This window comes from Furipterus horrens, unplaced genomic scaffold (assembly GCF_987537825.1).
Source record: "Furipterus horrens unplaced genomic scaffold, mFurHor1.1.pri manual_scaffold_3, whole genome shotgun sequence".
NCBI lineage: Eukaryota > Metazoa > Chordata > Mammalia > Chiroptera > Furipteridae > Furipterus > Furipterus horrens.
The window spans coordinates 51,699,762-51,713,559 of record NW_028327173.1 but is presented as its reverse complement, the minus strand read 5'-3'; the positions used below and the strand labels follow the sequence as shown (position 1 = coordinate 51,713,559).

Genomic DNA, 13,798 nt, shown 5'->3' with positions numbered 1-13,798 from the left:
CAGAATAAAGAAATGAGAATTGAAATAAATGAGGAGAGGCATAGGAATCATAGGGGTGCTAGAAGAAGAAGAAGAGCAAGAAATGGAAAGCTTATGTGAAAAATAATGAAGGAAAACTTCCCAAATTTGGTAAAGGAAATAGACATACAAGTCTAGGAATCACAGAGAGTCCCAAACAAGCTAGACCTAAGGAGGACCACACCAAGACACATCATAATTAAAATGCCAAAGGTTCAAGATTAAGAGAAAATCTTAAGAGCAGCAAGAGAAAAGCAGAGAGTTGCCTACAAAGGGTTGCCTGTAAGACTATCAGCTGATTTCTCAAAAGAAACTTTGCAGGCAAGAAAAGACTGGCAAGAAGTCTTCAATGTGATGAAAAGCAAGGACCTACAATCAAGATAACTCTATCCAGCAAAGCTATCATTTAGAATGGAAGGGCAGATGAATTGCTTCCCAGACAAGGTAAAGCTAAAATAGTTCATCATCACTAAGCCATTATTATATGAAATGTCAAAGGGACTTATTTAAAAAAAAAGAAGATCAAAATTATGGACATTAAAATGACAACAAACACAACTATCAACAACTGAATTGAAAAAATAAAAACAAAATCCAACTAAGCAAACCAGAATAGGAACAGAATCATAGGTAGGGGGGTCATTTGGAGGGTTATCAGCTGGGAGGGGGTAAAGGGAGCAATGAGGAAATGGTGCAGGGATTAAGAAGCATAATTGGCTGGTACAAAATAGACAGGAAGAAGTTAAGAATAATATAGGAAAGGGTGAAGCCAAAGAACTTATACTCATGACCCATGGACATGAACTAAGTGGGGTGGGATTGCTGGAGGGAAAGAGGGTACAGGGAGGAGGGGAGCAAAGGGAAAAAAATTGGGACAGCTATAACAACATAATCAATAAAATACACTTTAAAAAATTGTAGGGACAATGTATAGAGTGCATTAAAGGGTATTCACAAGTGGATCAAATCTACAGATCAATTACTGAATCTTATGATGGAACAGAAATAAGGAAGCTGAATTCCAGAGAGGACTTTGCTGCAAACAAACTTTATGACTATGAAAAATAACCTTGCCTCATATCCTCATCCATAAATGAAAGGATTGGATTGCATCATCTCCAAGACTCCTTTTAGCTTGCAAATGTGCAGTTTTGTTTGCACTTAACAGGGATCACTCACACTCTTGGTGACAGCTGGCCTGGTGTCTGAGAAGACACCCAGATCTCAGGATGTGCTTTGCAAATTCCAACAAATTAGATGATGACAAAAGTCATCATTTATACTCTGGAGCATGATTATATGTCATTTTCTGTTATTTTCTTATTATCTCAATAGTTTCCCTACTAGACTACACATTCTTTCAAAAGCAGGAATCAAGAAGTGCAGAATATATATTATTGTCTGGATTGGGTAAAACATTTGGTATCAGAAGGCTGGATTTACATTTCAACATTTTAAAATTATTCATATTTCACACACACATCAGAGCAGGTCAAATTCTACCTCTACTCATTTATATGTTTTTCTTATTACTTTGACCAATTAACTCTTTTTCATAGATCAGGAAAATAGTTCAGCCTTCATAAGAATGAGTTATTCATTCCAGATTAATGAAGTTTCATATTTGTATAAAAAGAGCAATAATATTGTAACTAGCTCCAGTATTGTAATACCAGAGGTGACAGTAAATACCTAAAGTTTTCAAGAACCTACTTTTACTGTCTTGGGGATAAAATACAATCATAGGAACTTGGAGACATTGAGGCAGTGTAAAGTGTTGTTAGCATGAATTCTGGAACCAGACAGTCTGCATCTGAATCCAAGCTTTGCTACTTACACGTGAATAACCCTGGACAAGATATTTAACTTTCCTGTGCCTCAGTTTCCTCATCTGTCCAGAGGAGACGATCTTAGTGCCAATTTGAAAGACAAAATAAATTAAGATTTGTTAAGTGGTTATAACAGTGCCTGGCAAAGAGAAAGTATGTTATAGTTTGGGTTATTATTTAGGAGGGAGTTGAAGGGAGAGGAAATAGGAAGAGCAGATACATCCTGTAGAGAAGCTGGTGATAAAGGAAGGTGAGGAACTGGACCAAGTTTACAGAAAGGGGAAGAATTAAGCAGTCAAGCACAGGTGTTTCTGTGTGTCTTATTTCCCAAGAAAACAAAAGTGAATGAATATTTGAAAGTGGATTGAATGGAACCAGTGAACAGAAAGACAGAAGAGAAAAGGAAAAGCTGTGGGGGCAGAATGATCTGTAATAAGGAAACAGATAGGGGTGTTAGGAAGTAAATAACTATTGAATAGTTTTCTCTGTATTCCTTGGGAGTCCAACTAGCCTATGTAATATGTTACGAATTTGGCATTGAAATTTGGAAGAGAACAATGCAGATCACCATACCCCTTAACTGTTCAGGATCAGGCAGTGGATGGGGAGAAATTAATGAGCTATTGTGGGGTGAGCAGAAGACACTCTAATGACATGCTAAAGAGTAGCTATAGCCTTGTGGTGCATCTGGGTCATTCTGGAAGAAACCCACAGGCAAACCAACCCAGTGTTGACCAGACAGTGGCAGAGGGGCTTCAGGAACACAGGCATCGGGCACCCTTAGGTAAACCACAGGTAGCCCAGCAGCCACCAAGCCATGGCAGTCAGCCAAACACCTGGGCTATGTTCAGGTTCCTGTAATGTGACCATTCATATTTCAATCTTTTTTACTGCAATTGCCACAAAAAATAATTCAATGCAGGAGTAAAATTCAAATTGGAAGTCTCTTTCTCCCTCCCTCCCTCCCTCTCTCTCTCCTTCTCACAGACACACAGACACACACAGTATTAACTGGAATAAAATATCCTGTAACATATGCTTAGTAAATAAAGCTGTATTAACTGAAATCTTTCAACTCCAGAGAGAGGACCAGCTTTACCAGCAGATTGGGTGTGATAAATATTTGGTAATTTGGGAAAAACACAGCAGAGCTGTGAGCTCAGCTACAGCAAGAGGAAGATCTTGGCCACCACAAAGACTGTAAGGGACACCGTCTTCAGGGCGATAGGTGCTAAGATGGCCAGGAGAGGCCTATTCTGCCTGTATATCCAGCATTCTCAGGGAAGACCCATTTCAGTATGGATGAAAGTCAGTACATTAAAGGGGGAGAGCATTAAGTGAAATAAACTGTAAAACAGTTTGCTATCACCTGACATAAGGTGGACTCTTCATAATGTTTCTACTTTTTCTCCCTTCCACCCAAGGTAATTCCCTTTTTAAATATTGCTTCTCAGTACAGATGACAAAGTTCTGCCCCTCGCTAAAAGGCTTTCAGGCATCAGCAGCAGGAGTTGGAGAAGATTATTTTTTATAGGATACCCATCTAAGAGTTCCTCAGTATATATACATGGACAGCTTTCTCTTCTACCAGATACACTTAACTTGCCAAATATCTGCTTGGAAGTATATCCCACATGATTGGACCTACCCAGAACCTCTCATATCCCATATACCAATTCCATGTACTTATCCCCAGCTTCTGCTTATTTTGCTGCTAACTGCTCACACTATGACTTTCAGAGGCTCACCCATGGACAGAGCCAGAAGAACCTAAGAGCTTTATTCCTCCCCAAAACAGCAATGGCTGATAAATGTGGGAGTAGAAAAGCCCAGACCTCTTGTCTAGAGATGTGGTAAACTTCACAGTATAATTTATACTCCTGAATTTCCCAAAGGTTCAGACTGACGTTAGAATCACCTAAAATTTTACCTTTGCTTGGCTTCTTCTCCTTCTCTGTTTTCTGTCCCCACTCCTTTACGAGTTCTGCTTGGAGCACATTTTTAATAAACCACTGGCATAGAAATCCTTGGCTCAGAATCTACGGCTGGGAATACTCAACCTAAAATAGTTGTATTCCTTCATTCATTCATTCAAAAAAGCACACTCAGTGTCTAAGTGCTTTTTCCCAGTCTAGTGAAGAAGAGTGACATATAGTTGGATGAGAGGTAAGTGTGGATATTCTCAAGGAATTCTGTGGACCACAAAGAGACTACACACATTTAGAGCCAAGGGGAACTTTTAAAATATGAGCATATCCTCAGATATTTTAAAGTACCTTATGCCTAGCAAGTTCTTATGTGTGCTGCAAGATTTGGTCAGTCCTTGGCCTCATAATATTGACCATTGAGGAGAACCAATCATTTGCTTAGAATTCTATTTAATTCACAAACATTTATTGGGTTCTTACTCTGAATCAGAGAATGAGAAACTGACAGACTAATAAGTACAATATGATAAGCACATCTTGAGTAATGTATACAATGCTATGGAAATATGGTAGAAGGAATGATGCTTTCCTAAGAAATGGAAAGGCTGGGTCTGAGAGGGTAATTTGAGTTAATTCTGGACAGAAGTAAAGAGAGGCATTTTAGAAAGGGAATAGCAAACTCTACAGTATTTAGGTGTTAAAGAGCATAAGTGGGTTTCTTGCAGAGTGAGTAGTTTAGTGACTCAAAAGAGAGTTCAATGAAGAGGAGAGGAAGGAGATAAACCTGGAGGTCTAGGTTAGAGCCACTCAGTGGTGGGCCTTACATACTTTACAACTTTATCTTGCAGTATGGGGAGGCTTCAAAGATATTATAAATGTCAAGGTTTGCCTTAGAAACAATATGAAGGATGTGTTTGAGAGAAGACTCCAGTCAGAAACGCTAATTTGTAAGGTTATCATTAGGCTAAATCATATGTAATTTCCAATATCCAACCATTTTGACTCAACAAAAATGACAATTTCATGCAGTTCAAACTAATATAATAGCCAAGAAGAATGAAGAATAAAGACTGGAGACAAGGAGTAAAATAAAAGAGGCATAGAGGAAAGAAAATTGGCGTAAAATGAGTGATCCATGGTATGCAGGAGCAGAGTAAGTTGCAGATTAGGTGTGACCGTGAAGCAAAGTTTTCTCATGACAATGATGAAGGAAATTATGAGGAGTACCCATAAAGAAAACAGGGCTCTTCCTGACCAGGTGTCTCAGTTGGAGCATTGTCCTGTACACCAAGTTTACAGGTTCAGTCCCCATTCAGGACACATACCTAGATTGAAGATTGAATCTCCTATCTGGGTGCATACAGGAGGCAACCAATCAAAGATTCTCTCTCTCTCTCCCTTCCTCTCTCTCTAAAACCAATAAACATATTCTTTGGTAAGAATTTTAAAAAGGAAAGAAAATAAAAAGAAAGGAAATGAAAGAAAGGAAAGGAAAGGAAAGGAAAAGAAAAGAGGGCTCGTGGAGAAGTGATGGGGAACCATACCACACTTAAGAACTCCTGGCTCTTCACATATTCCCTTGCAGTGCCTCATTATTTTAGTTCCTTATTTTTCTGCTACTTGACATTGTGCTGGCCCATGATATTCAAATTCCTATAGTTGTATCTGCTCCTAAAGTTGAGCCAACAAATAATGCAACCTCAAGTGCATTTACTTAGTTAAAGCAGGCCTCTAACTAAAAACCGAAGTAGCATAATAGCAAAAAGAGAAACTAGTGGTCTTCTAATGCAAGAACCTGATCTAACCAGATCATTCTTTAACATGTGGAGTCTTTCATATAAGAGCACACATGGGATTCTGAAAGTCTCAGAAAATAAATAGGAGCACCTATTTGTTTTTTCTACTCTGACCTCAACTCTTCTAGAACCACACTGTTTCTATAAAAAGTGTCACTGAAATTTTTCTGTTGCTCTGAAATAGATGTTGGCTAAAGTATAATTTTTGTGGCAAAGAAGACATGCCATTTTATTTTGCTTTGAATCACACTGCCTTCCAAAAACAGAAATTATTTATTTGCTTAACACAGTCAAGACAGAAGAACCACATGTCTGTCTGGACATCTTATGTAATGTCTTACTATTTGGGATGGGGATGCTGTTTAAAATGATGCTAACTAAACTTTTGAGGGAAAAAAAAGGATTCTAGGAATCCAATTAAAAAATTTAGGGAAACACTGAATTTTATTTATTTCTGCTTTTTTCTTGTAACAATTTTTTGGTAAGAATTTAATTTCAATGTGTTATTTTTTATAAGAGAATTACTGAGAAATGTATTAAAAGGAAATTTTTTCAGGTATTTTTCTTAATATTTTAATGGCATCCAGTGAATTTAAACCAATATTTGGAGACTGCTGTTGAGGGATTGGCCTCAGAGTCATTTATGCCAAACAAACACTTATTGACCATTACCTATGTGCCAGACACTGTGGTAACTACTGGAGACACAATGGTAAACAAAACAAAGCATGTTTTCTCCTCTCATGAAACTTGTAGCGTAGAGATAATGACGAACATTAAACAAATAAACACACAAATAACTATGATTTTCAAACTAGCATGAGTTCCTAAAGAGAAAATAGTTGATATTGTGTAGGGGGGGATTAAGTTTCAGTCAACAGGATACTCTCTGAGGAAGTGATTTTTTCAAATTGAGTTCTCAAAAATGATTGAAAGTCAGCCAGGTGATGAGGGAATGGAAGGGCACTCTAGGCTAAGGAAGCTTCAAGTTCAAAGCCCTGAGGTAGGAGGGAGGATGACACAGCTCATGAAGCTCATAGAAGGCTAGTGTGGCCTAAGTGTACAAGAGCAAAGGACAAAAGTTTCAAAATCAAGCTGGAGTTGCAGCCCCAGAGGTTACATCAAACAGGGCCTTTGAGGTCACGTTAAGAATTTTGGTCTTTATCTTAAGAGCAACAGGAAGTCACTGAGAGCTGGACAGTGCTAGAATTCCATTTACCTACACCAGTCATTTGAAGTCAATAAGTTTTTATTCAGCATTTAACAAGTGCTGTGTAACTGCTCTAGGGATTTAGAACTCATCTTAGACATGGCCTCTGCTCTCAGGTAATATCTGGTGTGGAAATTTGGGAAGAAATAGAGTGTGGGTTAAAGCATAGAGGCAGGAATGACATAGTCTTGGGAAGGGAATAGCCAAAGCATCTTTATTTAGCCAATGGGAGCTGAGGTACAGAGTTTGGCTCTGATTTTCTATAAAAATGTTCAAGAAAGTGTTATCTGACAAAAGGAGATATAATCACTAATTCTGTCCACTGAAACGCTCTGTCTGTTCACAGATCAGGCACCACACAAAGAACTATGCAACCAGCTCCACCTCTTTACCCCACCAGTGCTCCTCAACCTTGATGTGGAGTGACCGCTTGGAAAGGTGAGATTTAGAAGCTGTCTGGATTTACAGCATGGTCTTCCCCCATCTCCCTGTTCAGATCTCAGTTTGTGTTACAGTGGCAGAATATCTCGAAGAATAAAATGGGAATTAAGCACACATATTTGATTAAGGAGGACTAGATTCCTTAGAAGAGCTGCTGCTGTTTTTATAGCTTCATGTAAATTTCCTCTAACTACAAACTTTCTGAAATTGGGTCCAATCTGACCTTGTGACTGATCAATTTTCATGTCATGAAAGAGCCTGCACATTACTGATTTTCATAATAAGGAGAGTTTCAGAGAGCATTTTAAGGCGAAGCTACCCTTGTTTTAATTAGACAGCAGGACTCAGTGAGTTCTTAATATGGTTAGCACACTCTTGCCTGCTCTTCTGATTAGATCTATTTTTTTCTGATGCCATTTTTATTTTAAAGTTCACTAAGAAGACAAAGTAACATGTCAAAATGACAGTTTTATAACAGTAATAAGGGTTTCATGACCATGTACAGTTTTCTTTCTGAACACATATATATATATATATATATACATATATATATATATATTTAATAGACATTGCTAGATAAAAGTTAAAAAAGGACTTTAACAATAAAATTATTATCCAAGTGGCATCATATATCTCCACTCTTTGCCCAGATGAGTATCACTTCTTCAGCTCTAGCTGAAAAGGTGCTTTGCTTGGCAGTTTATTTATCTTGAATATTTTGTGTATTCTTTCAATCATTAGGGCTGCTTTTAGGAATATGTGTTCCTTTGGTAGGAAAAAGCATTTTACTATGAAATACATGTATTCTTTACTAACATGCATATATTGAAGACATGGTATACAGTAGTCATCAATTATTCAAAAATATTCTACATCTGTAAAGAAATTGACTGTAATATGCTACTGATGCATGTATTATTATTTATATATTTTTGTTTGATATTAGATATTTAAGGAGTTGTAACATTTTTATTTCTTTTTCTTTCTTTTTAATTAAGTTTACTGAAGTGACATTGGTTAATAAAATTATATAGGTTTCAGGTATATAATTCCATAATACATCATCTGTATATTGTATTGATTAGATCTGTTTTGTATCACACATGTAAATTCAATGAACGAACAATCTAGAAAACAGAACATAATGCCAAATATGATACATGTTGATCATTTTAAATTTTGAGTGTTTGACTATCCTCTCTCAAACACGTCTTTTCAATATTTTTGTTACTGACGGTAGGGTTAACTGAATGAATAGCCTTCTGGGTACTATGGCATTGTGGGATCTTTTTTGTTTTAATGAGGTAATGTGAAAAGTTCCACACTTAACTTTTTGCATAAGTTGAATTCTTCACTTTAATGAAAAGTCAACATGTTCATTTTATTCATTTCCTGGGTAAGGTGGTATACAATAACTCCTCTACTCAGTGTAAATTGTTATGATAGATGTGGACATTCTAGTAGCTCAATTTCTTTGGCTGTTTGTTCTCCAGTGGTTGAAGTAACTGAAAAATAAACACTTTTGCTCTTCAGGGGAAGATCTAAATGTGTTTTTCAATAGAGATATAGTGTGCAACAATGCCTAAAGGATAAAAATAAGCTGTTTGGTCCTAAAACACAGCTTAAAAATCACCAGGCCAATGAATTTTTTCCTCAACTCATAGTTATAGTCCTATATCCTTTCTCTAAATATGAATGTATAATGCACATAACTGGGGCACTGTTTTGTTATAAACACAGATTCCCCTAGAAAACAAATGAAGTGAAAACAAGGGAGATATCCACTTCTCATCTCTTTATTGGTAGGGGTACTTTAATTTAACTTTTAATTTTTTAGAGTAAACCTTATTCTACTTTCCTTTCATCATAAAAATAATCCAGGCTATCCACGGACACTTTGGAATACAAAGAACATTCAAAAGAAAGGCAGCTTACTAAACTTTACTTCCCCTACTCAACAAAACTTCACCATCATTTTAGTACATTTTTCTCTTATTTTTCCTCTGCACTTTTCTTAATTTTGTTTTACACACGCTACATAATATTATATATGTATTATTGTCTCCTGATTTTATTTCATTTGATATAAAATAAGCATTCCCTAACTATTTACAAATTGTTTTAAGACTAATTTTAATACTTATATAATAGTTACTAAAAGGATACACTATAGTTTACTTAATCATAATCTGTGTTCAAATTGGCACCCGTGATGAATAGAACTGTATCATAGTCCAAAATTCAAAGGCAGAGGTTCTTCTTTAATATATTTGGTGGTTTTTTAAACTATAAGTTTACTTCAAAAAATTAAATACTATGTAAAATTTTTATACTCTTTAAAGATGCATAGTCAGATTTTCTTTCCTAAAGAATTATTGATATTTAAAATTTCTTTAGCAATGAGTGAGAGTTCCTGCTTTGCTTTACCTAACCAGGATTATGTATTATCTTTAAAAAAACATACATACACAATACTTTGTTAGTCTGATAGGACAAACATTGTAGGTCATGCCTATTTCAATTTGCATTTCTCCTGATAAATATTTGGGGTATGGTTAAATACTGACTAAGGTTTGTTTTTATGGCAAGATTATTTGATCATTTGATGTGCCTACAATTAATATAGCTTCGTGATTTGATTATTCTTCTGGATTAGAAACTTGGAACCAGAAAAATTACTGAGAAAATAAAAGGATATACTGAGCTTAATTATACGATCCAGAGGCATAAATGATTCAAAATCTAGTTATTTAAATTGCTTTTATTTTCAAAACACACTGTCATTACTTCAAACCAGAATGTTTTGATGTCTAAGACATTTATATTTCTTACTTACATCTTATTTCTCATACCATACAAAAAAAAAGAATCCCTATTTATGGTTATTACATCTTTCTCTCTCTATTCTAACAGATAATCAAAGAACGGAGATGGACTTTTCTTACAACTCCTGCTTCCCTGAATTTGTGTATTTCTTCCCACCTGAGAAGGAGAATTTTATATTTTGATTTGAATTATTTTTTCATTTTAATCTTTTTAAATTTAATTATTTTTTGTCAATAATACTAAGAATAGGTCTATTATTTTAACCTATGCCTCCCAGTATTAAACTGAATTCTTGAGCTGGAGTTTGAGTACATATTTAAGAAGCTGATCAGGTGATTAATGAAAAAGGGAAAAAATGAAAAACCCATCTTCTGGAAGTTTGTCTCTAATTTCAAACTATTATCTGAATTTAAACTTATGTGGGCATCTTTATATTTTGTGGTTGCTTTGATTTTACAATGAGTTAAAAAAAATCAGTATAACTTGCTGACAATGTAGAGTCAACATACTGAAAGCAGAATTCAATTAACAGGACATAAATTTAGAGATAGAAAAGTATGATAACTGAAGTCAGGACTACACCATGACAAAATTACTTATGCAAAATGTGTGACTGTTTTGGAGATGTTGTGTCCTTCTGGGCTAAGCTTTGAACTTAAAGTCCCTACATCTATATTCTGGTTGTGTCATTTAGTAGCTCAGGAATCAATTTAATTATTTGTTCTCTGTCTTTGAAGATTGAAAGGAGTGATGTAGCTAAGGGCTCTCTTGAAGTGTCATAGAAAACAATAATAAGGTTAGATGATTAACTATTGAGTTAAAGCAATAAAATGTCCAAGCACAGCCTTCTGATTTACCACTATCAATTCAGTATTTCTTAAAATTTATTCTATGGTTTCATAAAAAAGGCAAAATTAATAAGCAATATACTTATCAAACAAATTTTTGTGACGTCTATGAAATGAAGAAACTTATTATACCTGAATTGAAATAAGAACTTCTATAGAATTTTAAGAAAATACATCGTATAATATCTTTCAGCTAATATGATTTTACTTGCCTATAAGTTCAACCAGCCTTTCTTTCTCTTGTCTCTCTTTCCCTGTCTCTTCCTCCTTCCCTCCCTCTTTTCATTTATTTAATTCAACACAATTGTATTTATTGAGTCTCCTTTCTTTAGAAGCTGTGCTAAGTAGGGGCCATGCTGTCACCTACAAGGACATCTTGGAAAGAGATTATAATATAATATCAGCAGCCATAGGAGCCAATACTGTGACTCCATTGTCAGTTCTGCCAAATAAATTAAGCCAAAATAGTTGAGTCATTTCTCTTAAATAGTTGAGCCAGTTGTAAATTCATTATAAACTACAATTCTTTTCATTCAAACCTGTATTTGAAATGACCTTCTATAACTAGCACAAAACAGATGCTATATGCAATCCCTTGATTCAGTTTTAAATTCAACATATTTTATTGAGCAAGTCAAATTTTTCAATCATAGGAATGTCCATGCTTCTGTTACATCAATCTGTCCATCATCCATCTTTGTGGTTGTCTAGCTGTCATCTAGTTACTATTTTATTTTTAAAAAAGAAAGTAAAGTTTACAGAGGGCTTGTTCAGTGTCATGTAGCTAATATAAAACACCAATTCCAAGTTCAAGTATTTTGATTCCAGGTTCTCCCCATAGCACAGTAGGATTTGAGATTTGCTACAATGATATTCCATTTATAAGAAAATGTGATATCATAATATAGGCATAGGTTTTGGAATCAAACTTGGATTTAAATCTGGCTTTTACTCACTTGCTCTGTGACCTTGAGAAAGTTAATTAAACTCATGGAGTCTCTGTGAATTAATCCATAAACCAAGGCTAATAATATTTACCTGTGAGGTTATTGTGATAATGTATGTAAAGTGAGTGTAACACAAAATGTACTAAGTATTAACTGTGATTAATTCTTTATACAGACTTATCTCCAACTATAGGACATAGGTTTACAATTTCAACTACAAACTGGCTTCTTTACTGTGTGGGTTTAAATGTCATGGACAGAATCAGCTTCAGATCTCTGGCTACTATTCTTGTCTATAATACCTCATGGTTATTTTTGCCTAGGCAAAATCTACTCTTCACCCACATGTTCAAATCTCACCGTTTTTTAAAGCCTTGAACAATTTAAGTATCTTTGCTCTCTTCTTACCTCTGTCCCCAACTCTGAAGTCATATAGTGCTCATTTTTAAGAGTACTGTATTATTTCTTAAATATTTTCATTATGTATTTCTTTCTCCCTTGACATATTTTTTCCCCTGAAATATTTTATTTCATGGTGGTCAGGACTCTCTTCTTCTATTCTCTTCATAGGTCTCTTTAGCACTAGTGCAGTATTTGACACCAAGAAAGATGCTATTTATTTGGTAAATTCTCAAAAAAAAGAACAATTTATGTACAATTTTAGCAAATATTATAGAAAGCTCTTTGTTTTCATGTTGTTGTTCAACTTAGGAATTTTCATATTAAACTTTCCTGATTTAAAAATGTTACATCTGGCAGAATAATCATAAACAGTTTAATATAATAATGTTTATTGAGGTTCAACATGTGAAAGTAATAAAGTAACAAAATGATTGGAAACATATGAAAAATAATAACTATTTGGTAAATATTTTTCTCAGTTAGAAATTATCTTTGTTCAATAAGTTTGAAATCTGGTATAGAGGCAGTATATGTCAGCATAAAATACTTTCAATATTTTTAATTTACAGAAAAGTATGCATTGTATACTAAATTCACCCAAAATAATAAGATCTGTGACATCAAATATTCATGATTCAGAAACACACTGGTTTTTCATAAGTGCCTTCATCTTTATTTTCTTTATTGTCCTAAATAAGTACAGATCCTTATATTGTATAATGAGGTTATACTGAGGATAGAATTAAACTTCACAATAAAATAAATTTCTTAGAAACTATAAAAAATGTTACATGTGGAGAAATGGCACATTTTATTGTAATTATAGTAATTACTGAAAAGCTTTATGGGATCCATATGTAAAACAAGTATGTGGTATTAATATACTTTATAAGTTTGCTATATATACCCAGTTCTTGACTACGTGTAATATATAGGTATAATTTTAAACCTATGAATTTTGCATCGGAAGAAATGAACCCATATCTTCTCCCACCTCCATCCTATTTTAGAACCAGTGTTTTTATTCACAACTCAGTGCAAAATGAAACAAACAAAGAAACCCAAGTTGTGCTGCTCCCAAGAAAGGATGTGCTGAAGTAATGCCAAGAGACATGCCAAGCCATGCCAAGATCTTGGAGCTAGAGAGAGATTAAAAGAACAAAACAAAACAAAAAAAAAAGGAAATGTTAGAAGATTGAGCTTCCATCAGAAGCTATATTTATCCAAATTGTCTCTCAATGAAGGAGGAGAAAAGTAGGGTCATTACCTTTTGTATGTAAATGTGTATATGTGTCATAGTTATAAGTATACTTTGGTCTATAAAATATATAAAAATTTGAACTGAGTTGAATTTATTCATATTTTACTGTCTATAAGAATCACTTTTTAAAATTATATAAATGATAATGAAATCCAGGTTATAAGGAAACCATATAAACTACTTAAAAGAATAAAATTTATCAACATCCTTAGTAGTTGGAAGCATATTCAGAGGGAATCTGTTGTTAAAAATTATTGTAATTAATGAAGAAATGTAAGAATCTGTATAAAAT

The 13,798-nt window shown here is 34.5% G+C and overlaps 1 protein-coding gene across 5 annotated transcripts in view; it reads left to right on the top strand.

Moving 5' to 3' along the window:
* PTGER3 (prostaglandin E receptor 3) overlaps nucleotides 1-13,798 on the top strand; it is a 205,008-nt gene that overhangs the window by 65,307 nt on the left and 125,903 nt on the right. For 3 of the 5 annotated variants that reach the window (XM_090269613.1, XM_090269614.1, XM_090269612.1), the window contains exon 3: nucleotides 7,128-7,219. In XM_090269613.1, coding sequence (XP_090125739.1) covers nucleotides 7,128-7,219 — 92 coding nt within the window. Of the gene's footprint in view, nucleotides 1-7,127; nucleotides 7,224-10,135; nucleotides 10,936-13,798 lie in introns of those variants that run through there. The other 2 variants (XM_090269615.1, XM_090269616.1) reach the window with 2 other exon arrangements.